The sequence below is a fragment of the Argentina anserina genome, chromosome 1, assembly GCF_933775445.1.
Source record: "Argentina anserina chromosome 1, drPotAnse1.1, whole genome shotgun sequence".
Taxonomy (NCBI): domain Eukaryota; kingdom Viridiplantae; phylum Streptophyta; class Magnoliopsida; order Rosales; family Rosaceae; genus Argentina; species Argentina anserina.
Window position 1 is genome coordinate 3,904,597 of NC_065872.1, and position 12,567 is coordinate 3,917,163.

Below are 12,567 nucleotides of genomic sequence, written 5' to 3' on the forward strand. Positions count from 1 at the left end.
CAATACTTATTACTTAACCTTTCTCTTCTTCTTTGGTTCCTCCACACCACCACTAACCGCCATTTCGCGCCATTTCTGATGACCTCAAAACGACGTCGCATGGCCCCAAAACGCGGCCCAAGTCAGACCCACCCGAAACCCCCGCTAACGTCACTACTCCAACCACTTCTACTTCTACCCCTCCGCCTCTAAATTCCAAATCTTCCTCCCGATCCCAAAACCCTAACCCTAATTCCAATCCCAATCCCAAGGCCATTTTACTACGACGACGCAGTCCCCGTCTCGCTTCGAAGACCCCCGAGGCTGCCGCCACGAGGAGCACCCAAATCGACGGAGCGATGGATTTGTTTGGAGAGAGTGTCACGGCTATGGGGGTTGAGACCTCGAAATTGGGTTCTGGGTCGGACTCGGCGACCCGATTGAGTGGGAAAGGTTCGGGCTTTGGAGAGAAGGAGGAGGTTGGGGTTGAATTAGGGCTTAGTGGTGATTTGGGGGGAGAATAGTGAGGAGGAGAAGAAGAAGAGGAAGTTTGAGATGGGGAATTTAAGAGTTTTCTGAGCTTGCGATCGGGTAAGAGAGTTGCGAAAAGAGGTGTGGATGGAGAATGTGGGAATGATTTCAGTGCTGAGAGGAGCAGAGGTGAATGTGGGAGAGAGGAAGGGAAGGGGAAGTTGGATGTGGTGGTGGTGTTGGATTCGGATGAGGAGGAGGACGATGACAAGTCTGGTGGGAATGTGGTTCGGAGTGGTGGAGGGAGTTCGACAGGGAAGAGGAAGTTGAGTGATGCAGTTGGAGTTGAAGATTCGGATGATGAAATGAGTAGGGGTGGGAATGGTGTGGTGGGCAGAAGGAAGTTTAGCAGACGAGAAAAAGGGAAGGAGAAGTTGGTTGGAGGAGGGGTGCCTGATGGTACTGACAAAGTGGAGTTGGATTTGTTGAGCTCGATGGACAATGTGGTTACGAGTGCTGCTCAGATAGGGGAGAATGTAGCATTGCAAGATGAGATGCAGGGTAGGAACAGGAATGTTAGAGAGAATGGGAGAGACTGGAACAGGAATGCTAGAGAGAATGGAGCAGATAGGAGCAGATACCTGGAACGGTTTCGGGACATAGCCAGGCAAAATGCTACTGGGTTTGCTCGTTTTGATCCTCTAGAGGAGGAGGGGAATGATATGCCTCCTCAGGCTGAGGTGGAACAAGACATCGAAGATTGGCCTGGTCCATTTTCTACTGCAATGAGGATTATGAGAGATGGGGCAGAAAAGAATAAGCAAGAGCAGAGTGCAAACAAAGGCAAGACTAAACCAGCATTGGTGAACTGGGTCCCCAGGCCTCAGGAGCAGGAACGTGCAATATCAAAGAATTTGATCCCATCATTGCAGGAGTTGTGTTTGTCTGTTCTTGCTAAGAATGCCGATGCAATAATTTCACTGGAGAGTGTTCCAGATGCTTTGAGGCACCAGCTCAGTCATCTGCTCTGTGATTCTAGAAGGATGAATACTCATTTTTTGAACTTCTTGTTCAAGGATCGCCAACATAGGTTAGCTTAAGGGATTACTCATGGTTCACAGGGGAAGAGTTTACAAAATCTTTTCAGGACTGCGACATTAGCAACTTGACGATATGTTAGTTGTTTACTTTCCTGTATAATGTTTATTGGTAATTAGTATGAGTACTCTGAAGTCTGAACTAGATAATTATATAAGGCTCACTGTCTACTGCATTGGACATAGACTTCATCGCAAAGTTTGAAGGTATTCCATTTACTGAATCTACTTATCTCAATAGTTCTGCATCTAGTATATTATGACACCAATTTTCTTTTTCTTTTTCCTTTTTAATTGTGGCTCTTAGCACAGTTTCACGCTTGACTAGTATCGAATGATGCAAGTTAGTTATGTTTAAACTCCAGTTTTTGTTTTCAGTTATCCCTCTTGAAAGCTTTAGATTTTGCTGAATATGTCAGTTAAGTTTGAAAACATGCTTCACAACCTGCATACATGTTAACAGAAATGAGTAGGTTCTCGTTTGTGTCCCATTTCTGCTGCTTTCTTGCTAATGGGTGATATATTTGATCACTGAATGTCGACTTGCAGCTTTTTGTTCCGTATTTGAATATTTTGGATAAGGTGGATTTTTGTTTTGTGAAATTAGGTAATACAACTGGACCAATGTGGGCGTTGTCTGCCAGATTATGTATTGAATTCTACCTTAGCCCGGTCATCCAATTGCTTTCTTGCTTTAACTTCTTTGTCCCTCAGTGGTGCATGTCGTCTCTCAGATGCCGGGTTAGGTGTACTTGTTTCTTCTTCCCCTGGACTGAGATCTCTGAATCTCAGCCAGTGCTCCCTTCTCACTTCCTCAAGTATTGACACTTTAGCTAACTCATCAATGCTGAGGGAACTATATTTTAAATGATTGCCAAAGCATTGATGCCATGCTGATTCTACCTGCCTTAAAGAAGTTTGAGCATTTGGAGGTGCTGTGGCTGCCCGGCATTGAAAATGTTTGTGATGATTTTATTGAGAAGTATATTACTGCTCGTGGCCACAATTTGAAGGAGCTTATTTTGACTGATTGCATGTAAGTTTTTCTTTCTTATTTACACCTCTCTGTGCATAACTTTCCCGGGAAATATGTTTCTTTTATCTTTATTGTAATTCCATTGATTTTTTTGTGGATGTTCTACTTATGATAGTTAGTTCTCGATTTGCTGCAGAAATTTAACAGAATCTTCTGTGAAGGTCATAGCTGAAACCTGTTCTGGGTTATGTGCGCTTGACCTAGTTATTTGCCTAAGCTGACAGATTCTACTTTAGGATATCTTGCAAATGGTTGCCGAGAATTTCAAACATTAAAGTTTTATCGCAACTCATTCAGGTGCATCCGTAAGTTATTATTTTCTTTGCATTTTATGAAGTCAGTGTTAAATAAATTATTGCAATTTAGTATTTATGCTTTTATTTGGATGAGTGCATGGACTTTTTATTTTGTTTTCTAGTTGCACAGTTCTCTGAATGAATTTCCTGGCTTCGCTGATGTGACTAGTATAAATCATGATACTTAAATATCTCCCGGTGATAATCTAATGGAACATTTACTTTTGGTACGACAGTGATGAAGCTATTGCTGCATTCCTGCAAACTTCTGGAGAATGTTTGAGAGAACTTTCACTAAATTATATCAAGAAGGTAAGCTATGTTCTTCAGTCACATGCACAACGTGCCACAATCATCTTTTTTTTGTATGATAATTGCATCATCCGAAGCTGATGTTTGACCATTAATATTGCATGACACCTGGATATTTTGAAATTGAAATTATGACACTCAAATCTAGCTGTACCTATTGGGTTGAATGAGTTTGTGTGAGCCTGGTTTACATAGCCAGAGTCATATGTTCTTAGATTATGATTGTCGACTGGGTGGTTCTTTTCAGGTTGGAGAGAACACAGCCGTATCACTAGCTAGATATTCAAGGAGCTTACATTGTCTGGATCTATCTTGGTGCCGGAACTTGACAGATGAGGCCCTGGGTTTGATTGTGGACTGCTGCCTCTCTTTGAAGATGTTAAAACTTTTTGGATGCACTCAGGTATGTACAAGCATACAGCCATTATTATTGTCACCATTCTGACTTGAAATCTGTAACATGCTGAGATGAATTCATAGAAAGATAGTGCTAACTAAACTAATGTGTTGGGATTTCTTTTTTTTTTTAATATCAAGTGGTGCTTCTTGCAGATTACAGACTTATTTCTGTGTGGCCACTCAAATCCGGAGGTAAAGATCATTGGCGTGAGAATGTCTCCAATATTGAAAAATGTTGAGATGCCTGATCCTGCAGCAGGTCCATTGCACTATTCAGCAGTCCCTTCAACTTAATTTCAGTTTGGATCATCTTCATTTGGAAGCCGAATCAAGTGCGATCGTAATGTTCACATACTTGACTCAGTCTTGCCTTCAAAATGAATAGCTTTTGTAAAATGAACAGAGTGCTTTTAGTGCATGTATAATCGAGAAGAGGTGGAAAGGTCAGCATATTGTAAGCATTTCATACGAACCAAGTGGAATTCCTTCTTTTCAAACCTTTATTTGAGGAATTTGATGACCAGTTTCCTGATCGAATTTTTGTGGTTGGTTCTCATTTTTAACCTTAACCCTTTTAGCCTTTATGATGAGAAACCTTGTTGCTTGGGTAGCCATCCGACGAGTGAAAGTTGGAAACTATTTTACCCCTTAGCAACTGCTCACTTTAATAAAGAAAGAGAAAGAGAACAATTACTTAGCCACCAGTCAAGCAGATGAAGCAGGCTTCTTTGGAAAAGCAACAAAGTAAAAGTAGAAAAGAGACATATTCCAGATTTGACATTATTAAACTGTTTTTTCATTTACGGGGAGAAGAAGAATCATTAGCTTAAATATTCAGGCCAAAATCTTAAATTAAACAAGAACTACAACTGCTTCTGCTTATTATTAGTATTGTAGCTGAAGAACATACATAGTCCAATGGCACTTCCAGACAGGGAAATGACACAATTAACATTAGATGTTGATCAAAGTCCTACCACTGTTGCTGCTCGTACCACGTATCTCAGAACCGGTGGAAACCAATCTTCTGCAACAAGGACTATGTCAACCCCACATGAAAGATCTACTGAAGAATGTAAGTGTCTGATTTAGTTGTCTTCTGCTCTTTCTTCCCTAACAGTGTTTGTGCTTTTAGCTTACCACTTTTAAATGATTGTGAAATGGTTGAAGCAAACTTGGATTACTACCTACCACTGTACCATGCTGCATCCCGAGGCAATTGGGAAGATGCTAGACGGTTTCTGGAGCATGATCCTAATGCAGTCAAAGCTAAGATCTCAAATTTGTCAATGACTGCATTACATGTTGCGGCTTGTGAAGGTCACTCAGAATTCGTGGAGAAGGTAGTGAAACTTATGCCTGCGGATGAACTAGCAGCGCATGATGAGATGGGGTTCACTGCCCTCCACTATGCTGCTATAGGTGCAAACTTGAGGTCTGCCAAGGCATTGCTCAAGGAAAACCCCAAGTTGGCACAAAGTGTAGATACCATAGGAAAAACTCCACTTCACCTAGCCGCTAGCTTTGCCTCGGAGTGTAAGGAGTTGGTTTGGTATCTTTTGTTGGTAACTACAGATGAGGAACCCGGTCATCCGTTCACTGGTCCATGGGCTGCTAACCTTATGAATGTGCTTATTGCTTCAGGTTTCCACGGTAAGAACATGATTACTATGTTTAATTGTTTATCACATTGGTGTTTCTTTAATCTAATCCCTTATCCCTACATTGTTATTTTTAACATATTTAGTAAAAAAAAATATATTACAGATATTGCTCTATATCTCCTTCAACAATATCCCAACTTGGCCACTGTTACTGACCAAGAGGACTGCACTCCTTTATATGTCTTGGCAAATAACCAATCGAACTTCCTTAGTGGCAGTAGGCTTGGATTTTGGGAAAGCTGCTTTTATCCATGTTGAGCCTCCTCTCTCATTTCTCCAATTGTACATTTTCTTTTTGTGTTTCTCCTGCTGATTTTAAATCAGATATGTTTCATCTGCATTTTGGTTTCAGCTATCCCTATTGACGCGGACTATAGACCACCAAACTCTGTGAGAACTTACGTAGGCAGTCACCATGACAGCGTCCAAAACCTTAACAGAATGTCAACACCAGTACAGCATGGAGGTCAGGTTCTGGAAATATGTGATTCACATGTATTTTGAGGTTTTTTGTGATGAATCTCATCTATATAGTTCAGCAATTGCATTGTTAATAAAGCTTGTTTTCCATCTTGTTCTAGTTGGGTAGAAGATGAAATCAGGGTTTACAGTTCAAAAAGGGGAACTAGTATATTTTAAAGTAAGGGTTCAGGTTTACTTTACATATTAAAATGTTCATCTTGTTAGAGATTAAAGTTTAGATAATGTGCACTGTATTGGTAATGGTCTGTGCTCACTAGAAAGTAGAAATATATAAGGAGCCATAAGATTGCCTTGTGTCAATATTAAATGGTTGTGTCCTGAATTGAATTCAAACCATTTCTGCCCTTTTCTTTCTTAGAGCAAAATAAAAAAGCTATGTCCAATTTCAATCAAGTTAAAGTAAAAGAACCCTAATACAATCTTGGTAGTTATGGAAGGCTATAATTGACACTTCTTAGAGTGGTTTGGTTCTGTGTTGCAGCTCTACATTGGTTAAGAAGACTGCTTTGTGGAGCTCTTAAACAAATAGGTAAGCCCATACAACAATATTCAGTATTCACTGCTAGTCATTGATGCTTAATTTTCGTCATTTTACTCTTTGAACTTGCAGCACCTTCTGGTTTCATGACACTCCAGGATGCAAAACTTAGGCATCACTGTGCAGAAGAACTAGTAAAGCAGTTTTGCTTAGAACTTTCACGTTCAAATAACATGTCTTGGCGTTTGAACTATATTTTGAATTCAGAGATCCTGAACATAGCCGCTCTTAATGGGATAACTGAAATCATTAGTAAACTCCTCGAGTTTTTCCCTGATCTAATATGGGCTCGGCTCAGCAACAACCAGTATTTGTTACTTCCATGTGCTATCGAGCTTCGACATGAAAAGGTTTTCCGTCTTGTATGTGATCACACTGCTCGCAGTAAATTAATGGCAATCGAGTTACTTGAATCTAGCACCATCTTGCATCTGGCAGCAAAGTTGGCACCTCCTGCCCAACTTACATCCGTATGTGGTGCAGCTCTACAAATGCAAAGAGAATTGCAGTGGTTCAAGGTATAATCTGAATTTGAAAACGAAAAAATAAAATGAAAACTGTCTTTTTGATTAATAGAAGTACAAACTTGACATTGCTGAAATAATATTTCATTTTTAATTGTTTAGGTGGTGGAAAATCTTGTTCATCCTTATTATAAGCAGAGTAGGAACGCAGCTAAACAGACTGCTAGAGAACTATTCACCAAGGAACATGAAAACTTAGCCGACAAAGGAGAGAAATGGCTGAAAGATACTTCAAATTCTTGCATGGTTGTTGCAACTCTCATAGCTACAGTTGTTTTTGCTGCTGCTTTTACAGTTCCCGGAGGTAACGATGAAGCAGATGGGAACCCAAATTTCCTGATGAAGAAGCCATTCATATTTATGGTGTTCTTGGTTTCAGATGCAGTAGCTCTATTTTCTTCTCTAACTTCTGTCTTGATGTTTTTATCCATCCTAACTGCTCGGTTTGCTGAAGAAGATTTCATTGACTCATTGCCAAAGAGGTTGATCATAGGTTTGGCTGCTCTCTTCTTTGCTATAGCTGCCACAATGGTGGCCTTCGGTGCAACCATATCGATTGTGCTCAGCAAGAGGTTCAGTTGGGTTTCTATTCCGATCACTTTGCTTGCCTCTTTTCCGGTGACTCTATTTGCCCTGCTGCAGCTTCCCTTGTTTATTCAAATGGTCCGATCAACATTTGGCAACAGCATCTTATTTTGAGGACGATAACCTCGAGAGCCTACGAAAGACTTCTCTGAAGGAGCAACTTCAGAACAAAGGGATGGATCTCTTCCAGACCCTCAGCTAGATAGCATAGGCCCTTCCTTTGGTCCCAGTCGGTTATTCATATTCTCACGGTCGAGCAAGTAAAGGGCCCATACATTCCACAAGATTGGGTTATTGTGCAGAGTTTGATTTGAGAAATTGACCTATATAACATGCAGCTATAAATACATATCGAAATGTTAATTTATCCAAAATTGCACTCCTCAGTCGAGGCACTCAAAACTGTATCCATCTGAATCACATTAGTTTCACAAATTTTAAGACAATGAGATTTGAGTTTTCTGTTAATGAGAATGTTTTTAACATCTAGACTGATTTAACTTTCGGTTCGCGATTAAACCCTAGAGTTGATCTGTTTGGCGGGTGTTCTGATCAAACAAGATTGTTTTCGAAAACGATAAATCAAGATTTACTTTACTAGCTTCCACGGACCACGATAAAGACTAATGACCACTTAGGTCTCAGAGTAAACATAACACCTTACATAACTTTGTCACTTTAGTATTAACCTGTCAAAGACTTAAAGTCCTGTAGGCCTCTAGGGTGTTACGTATTTGATTCTCTCACACAGTCAGCATCGTACAACTCCTGTAATACTATGGATCGTGCCTAAGATATGACACAGTAAAAACAAATCATATAATGAAAGAGATGGACTGAGGTTAACATGGTTTCATTTCACAAAAGTTTGGTTGGGCAGACGAGTATATTCTATACAAAATCATTTCCGGGGTTATCTATCTTTGAACAAGTGAGGAGCTCAGGAGCTACACAATTTCTGTACAGGACAGGAAGTAGAATTTTACCTAACTTCATGTTACATGTAGACTTGCGTATTCTATGGTATGTGTTTGATTCCAAGGAGAGAGCAAATCAATTCAAAAATGTGTTGAATCTGCTTCTAGATCTTCAGATATAGCAAATAAAGTTGATCTTTTTCCAACTGAGCGCTCGCGCTTTCAACAATCTGAAAAGAGTGTAAATTTGCATCAGCTACTTGAAGATTCATCAGCCCTTCTGGGTTTATAAGTTAGTGTTTGTGTACTGGTAGTACATACCTGAAATCCCATCTTGTTGTAAAGGCCCTGTGCCTTTTTATTCTTTCTATCAACATGCATATATACCCGTTCTAATTCTGCACATCGGTAAAGTGAGATCAGAAGGGGAACCATATCCCACAAAACGATAAAGAATGAAATGCCTCATTTGTATCTTACCATCCAACTTTGCTTGCTTAATAGCAAATTGCAGCATATTACTTCCAACACCCTGGCAACGTGCAGGTTTGATAACACACAAGTTTGCAATATAACCATATCTATTTTCACGTGTCATCTTGAAGTCTTTGAACTCGGAATGTTTTACAAGTTGCTGCAATAGGTTCCATGGTCAACTAAGCAAAGACACTAATTGGACAGACGAATAAATAGAAGTCCTTAGTAACAAAGATAATATACCTCTGGAAAGGTCTCTCCATCCATCATGTATCGGGTCCTCAAATCAACTGTCCCAACCATGCTTTGTAGAACATTGCGTTTCACATCCTTTGAATCCTTCGTCATCTGACAAATTTGAAAGCAGAACATGTCAACGATAAGTGGAATATATTCAATGATTGAGCACTTCAACTACATAGCATTTTTGCAAAAAGGTTGTATCAAGTACTAAAACAAGAAATATTAACACCATACCGTAACAATGCATCTGCATTTATAGCCAAACTGGATATTGCTTCGCCTTTTGATTTCATTAAATTCCTGGATATAAATGTATTGATAAGAACTTCATTACACATATCACACATAAAGAAATTGGGAAATTAAAAGTAAATGAGCCATGCCAACCTGCTCTGTGTATTTCTTTATGTGGCTCTGAACATATCTGTGTAATCAAGCATATAGCTAGAATCAGCACTGTCTAATTCTCCACTTTTTTGAAAAATACTCTCATTGAAGGCTTGGAACCAACTAAAGACTGCATATGCAAAGGAAGGACTATAAACCACCATTGGCAGGATTTAGCCATGGGGGTGTCCTCAAAATCAAGATTGAGGTCAGAACTAGAAGTTCTGGGCCATGCTCATTCTCTTGATTTATCTATCAGCTGGATGACTACAGATGGTATAGAACAAGGAGTGGGCAAGTTCAGATGACATAGACCATCTAGTGACCCTACCCACAATAGGAACCTTATGGCCCTCATTTAGTTAGAATAATGTGACTGACAAAGTCTCTCCTAGAGAGAGGAAGACACATACACAGGAGGTGAGGAAAAACTGAAATACTCACTTGTCATTATTGCGATCCTCCCAGCGAGTTGCTGCACGTACATATGCTGATGTCTACCATAAATTGAAAAACATGCAAACCACCAGATATTACTCATGGGACACAAATACCATACTCATTGAAAGTTCCGTGATCAAGACTTTATGGCATAGAAAGTCATTACTTACCCAGTATTCTTCATCACACATGGCTTGTCGTGCAATATATCCACCAAATTCAAACATATCATCAGGATCTAAATCTTTATTTGAAGGTTGCCCCCGGTTAAATTGAAGAGGACGATCCCTAGACAAATCAAGATGAGGAAGACTAGGTTGTTTTGGAAGCTCTACTGACAATTCTTCAATCATCCTGTTATGTGAATTCTTTGATTCCATCTTCCTGTTCATTTGGTGAAGAACTGGAAGAGTGAGAGATATGTAGCAGTGCAAAGATCCTAGTTTACGAGTAAGAGGAATGACATTTAATTGAATAACAACAAATTTAACCAAATTACTCACATGGACCAAACACAAGTAGCCCTGTCAAACTTTTGAGAACACCTTGTTCTGTCATGGGAAAATCTCACCAGTCCAGGTTTTGTAACTGTAATCGTCAACATCATAGCAGTTCTTCCCCCAGACTGAACTAAAACAGAATGAGAACTGTTTCTTACAGCTTTCTCATCTCACAAGAATGGAGAAAATGATTCTCAGGATGTGAAACACTTGTTGGATCCCTGCTGAAAGAGTAGCAGTCTTTTAGAACAAAAGCGAAATTATTTCAGGAAACATGACTATCTTATATCTAGATGTCAACTGGTGGGTCATGATAATAGATAAGACAAGATGACAACATGTTGGCTTGACTAATAACTTAATTAGTGAATCTTTCATAAAAAGAAACAACAAAATGTAAATCTGGTGAGCCAAAAAGAGGTTGAATTTAGACTTCCAGCATTGAAAGGACTCAAACTCAATCACTCTCCTATCCAAAATCCAAATTATTTTTGGGTCGGTTTTGGCTCCTAACAAATAAAAGCCGTCAACGGTTTGTTTTTGTGATTAACTGATGAGGCAAACAACAAGTAGGTATGCAGCAAACACACAGGTTTATGAAGAATACCAGTGGCAGCTATAATGTTTATAAATATCATTGTCAGGAGAACATGTGAATCCCCCTCATTCTTCTTTCTCTACTCAATAATACACTTTCCTATTAGTGCCATGTACAATTCCTTAAACTACACATCAAAATCTTGCACAAAAATTCCAGGCTCAACGTATCGATATAACACAACACAACACATACTTTCTGGGACTCGAATGAGATTCACTTCCAAGAAAAGGGATGATCAGACCTACAAGAATACTCTCACCAATGTGGGGGCTTGTAGCTCCAATCTTTCAGAGCAATCAAACCCCACACAAAAGCTCAGTACTCAGAAATTTCGAACAACTCTTTCCCCTTCTTCCTTGATCTCCTATTATACCAAAAATTCAATATATAATTAACCAAATAAAACCAGTGGATCAAATCATTATCCTATTTCTAATTTCCGCAATGTGGGGAAAACTAATCAGAAATTTAGAAACTTCAGTGGACATAGCCACATGACAGCCACATATACATATAAAATTTCATCAAATTTACCTAAAAAACAAATATATTAAACCATTCAATAATTACATGTATTATTTCCCAACCTACACAGTACACACAATCATCATCAACAAAATAAAAGGGTTCATACAAAAAAAACCCAAAAATGAAATCTTTATTTTCTTTTGAGTTAAAAATGAGATCTTTGTTTAAAATTCTTGTTGGGTAGAGAGAAAAAGCTACCAGAGAAGCTTTATCCACCGAGTTCAAGACTGAGTTAACTCCCGAGTCCAGGTTTTCTTTACAGAAAAGAAAGACCCAAATTTGACAAAGAGATGGCTGAAATTCACAGGCAATTTCGGATTAGAGAGAAAGAGGAAGCTTTACCTGATTGGAAACCAAGCTCGGCGACGCGGTTGTGCGGCGGCAGCGGCCGAGGCGCGGCGGTGGTGAAATGATCGGCGGTTGATTGAAGAAGGTGAATTGGAGTCGCGACGGGTGAGGTGAGTGGGCTCGGAGAGAGAGCGCGGCGGCAGTTATGGTGGTAGTGACGGTGGTTCTGTTACGGTTTGGATTTTGGGGTAATGAAGAAGAAGAAGAAGAAGGAAGAAGAAGCGGTTAGTTATTTGGCGGACGGGTTTGTTATGAATGGCGGGGTCCAACCGTTATTATACTTTCTTTTTTAAATTTTTGGAAAAAGAAAAAGAAAAAACAAAAGGAAATTAATATTTGTTTTTCTGATACAACTTTGAGACTTTGGGGGTGCTTTCTGTGTGCTTGGTATTTGTTTGGATAATGAACTGTGTGCTTGATTTGCAAGCTCACTATTGACTATTTTTTTCGAATCTAAAGAATCCATTGTTCGGGGTGATTCCACTGAAATAAAGTAATATTTAATTTGAATATAAAACATTATCTTCAACAAAATGATGTATGAAGTTTGAACATCATTTTCCTTAGAAGTAACATAAAAAAAAACATGTACGTGAAAGAATTTTGGATGAATTATAAAGAGTTTTTTTCACCAACAGTCCCTCAACTCTGGTGTACCTACCAATCTGATACCTCAACTCTTAATCGTACCAATGTGATACCCAGACTCTAGTATTGCTATCATTGAAGTACTTCCGTTAG

At 39.3% G+C, this 12,567-nt stretch overlaps 3 protein-coding genes across 7 annotated transcripts; 2 read left to right on the plus strand and 1 right to left on the minus strand.

The window, feature by feature from the left end:
• The first annotated feature begins 54 nt into the window (after window positions 1-54).
• On the plus strand, window positions 55-4,122 carry LOC126800314 (uncharacterized). The gene is given in 9 exon segments (XM_050527666.1): window positions 55-1,497; window positions 1,500-1,625; window positions 2,159-2,409; window positions 2,411-2,583; window positions 2,720-2,787; window positions 2,790-2,880; window positions 3,116-3,191; window positions 3,439-3,594; window positions 3,744-4,122. Coding segments are annotated over 9 exon segments (1,764 nt in total). The 5' UTR covers window positions 55-815; the 3' UTR covers window positions 3,885-4,122.
• Window positions 4,123-4,256: 134 nt separating this feature from the next.
• On the plus strand, window positions 4,257-8,476 carry LOC126800266 (ankyrin repeat-containing protein At5g02620-like). The gene is made up of 9 exons (XM_050527598.1): window positions 4,257-4,665; window positions 4,761-5,243; window positions 5,358-5,507; window positions 5,607-5,720; window positions 6,219-6,266; window positions 6,348-6,793; window positions 6,902-7,515; window positions 7,675-7,707; window positions 8,371-8,476. The coding sequence occupies exons 1-7, from the start codon at window positions 4,509-4,511 to the stop codon at window positions 7,496-7,498; spliced, it is 1,995 nt and encodes a 664-aa protein (XP_050383555.1). The 5' UTR covers window positions 4,257-4,508; the 3' UTR covers window positions 7,499-7,515; window positions 7,675-7,707; window positions 8,371-8,476.
• On the minus strand, window positions 8,219-12,056 carry LOC126800287 (uncharacterized). Of its 5 annotated transcripts, none has more exons than XM_050527620.1 (10): window positions 11,821-12,056; window positions 10,353-10,570; window positions 10,020-10,233; window positions 9,853-9,905; window positions 9,409-9,445; window positions 9,256-9,321; window positions 9,022-9,126; window positions 8,782-8,935; window positions 8,623-8,699; window positions 8,219-8,531 (listed from the first exon to the last, which is right to left on the minus strand). In XM_050527620.1, the coding sequence occupies exons 2-10, from the start codon at window positions 10,454-10,456 to the stop codon at window positions 8,466-8,468; spliced, it is 876 nt and encodes a 291-aa protein (XP_050383577.1). In that variant the 5' UTR covers window positions 10,457-10,570; window positions 11,821-12,056; the 3' UTR covers window positions 8,219-8,465. The 5 variants fall into 5 exon arrangements, with proteins under 5 accessions (XP_050383577.1, XP_050383586.1, XP_050383610.1 ...); XM_050527629.1 differs by having other exon boundaries at window positions 10,353-10,573; XM_050527653.1 differs by lacking the exon at window positions 11,821-12,056 and adding an exon at window positions 11,210-11,305.
• Between the last annotated feature and the right edge of the window lie 511 nt (window positions 12,057-12,567).

Coding starts and splice junctions, on each gene's coding strand:
- LOC126800266 (XM_050527598.1), top strand. CDS start 4,509: ATGGCACTTCCAGACAGGGAAATGACACAATTAACATTAGATGTTGAT. Junction 5,721..6,218: donor AACACCAGTACAGCATGGAG/GTCAGGTTCTGG, acceptor TCTGTGTTGCAG/CTCTACATTGGTTAAGAAGA. Junction 6,794..6,901: donor GAGAATTGCAGTGGTTCAAG/GTATAATCTGAA, acceptor TTAATTGTTTAG/GTGGTGGAAAATCTTGTTCA.
- LOC126800287 (XM_050527620.1), bottom strand. CDS start 10,456: ATGATGTTGACGATTACAGTTACAAAACCTGGACTGGTGAGATTTTCC. Junction 8,936..9,021: donor ATGGAGAGACCTTTCCAGAG/GTATATTATCTT, acceptor AACCTATTGCAG/CAACTTGTAAAACATTCCGA. Junction 8,700..8,781: donor TAAGCAAGCAAAGTTGGATG/GTAAGATACAAA, acceptor ACCGATGTGCAG/AATTAGAACGGGTATATATG.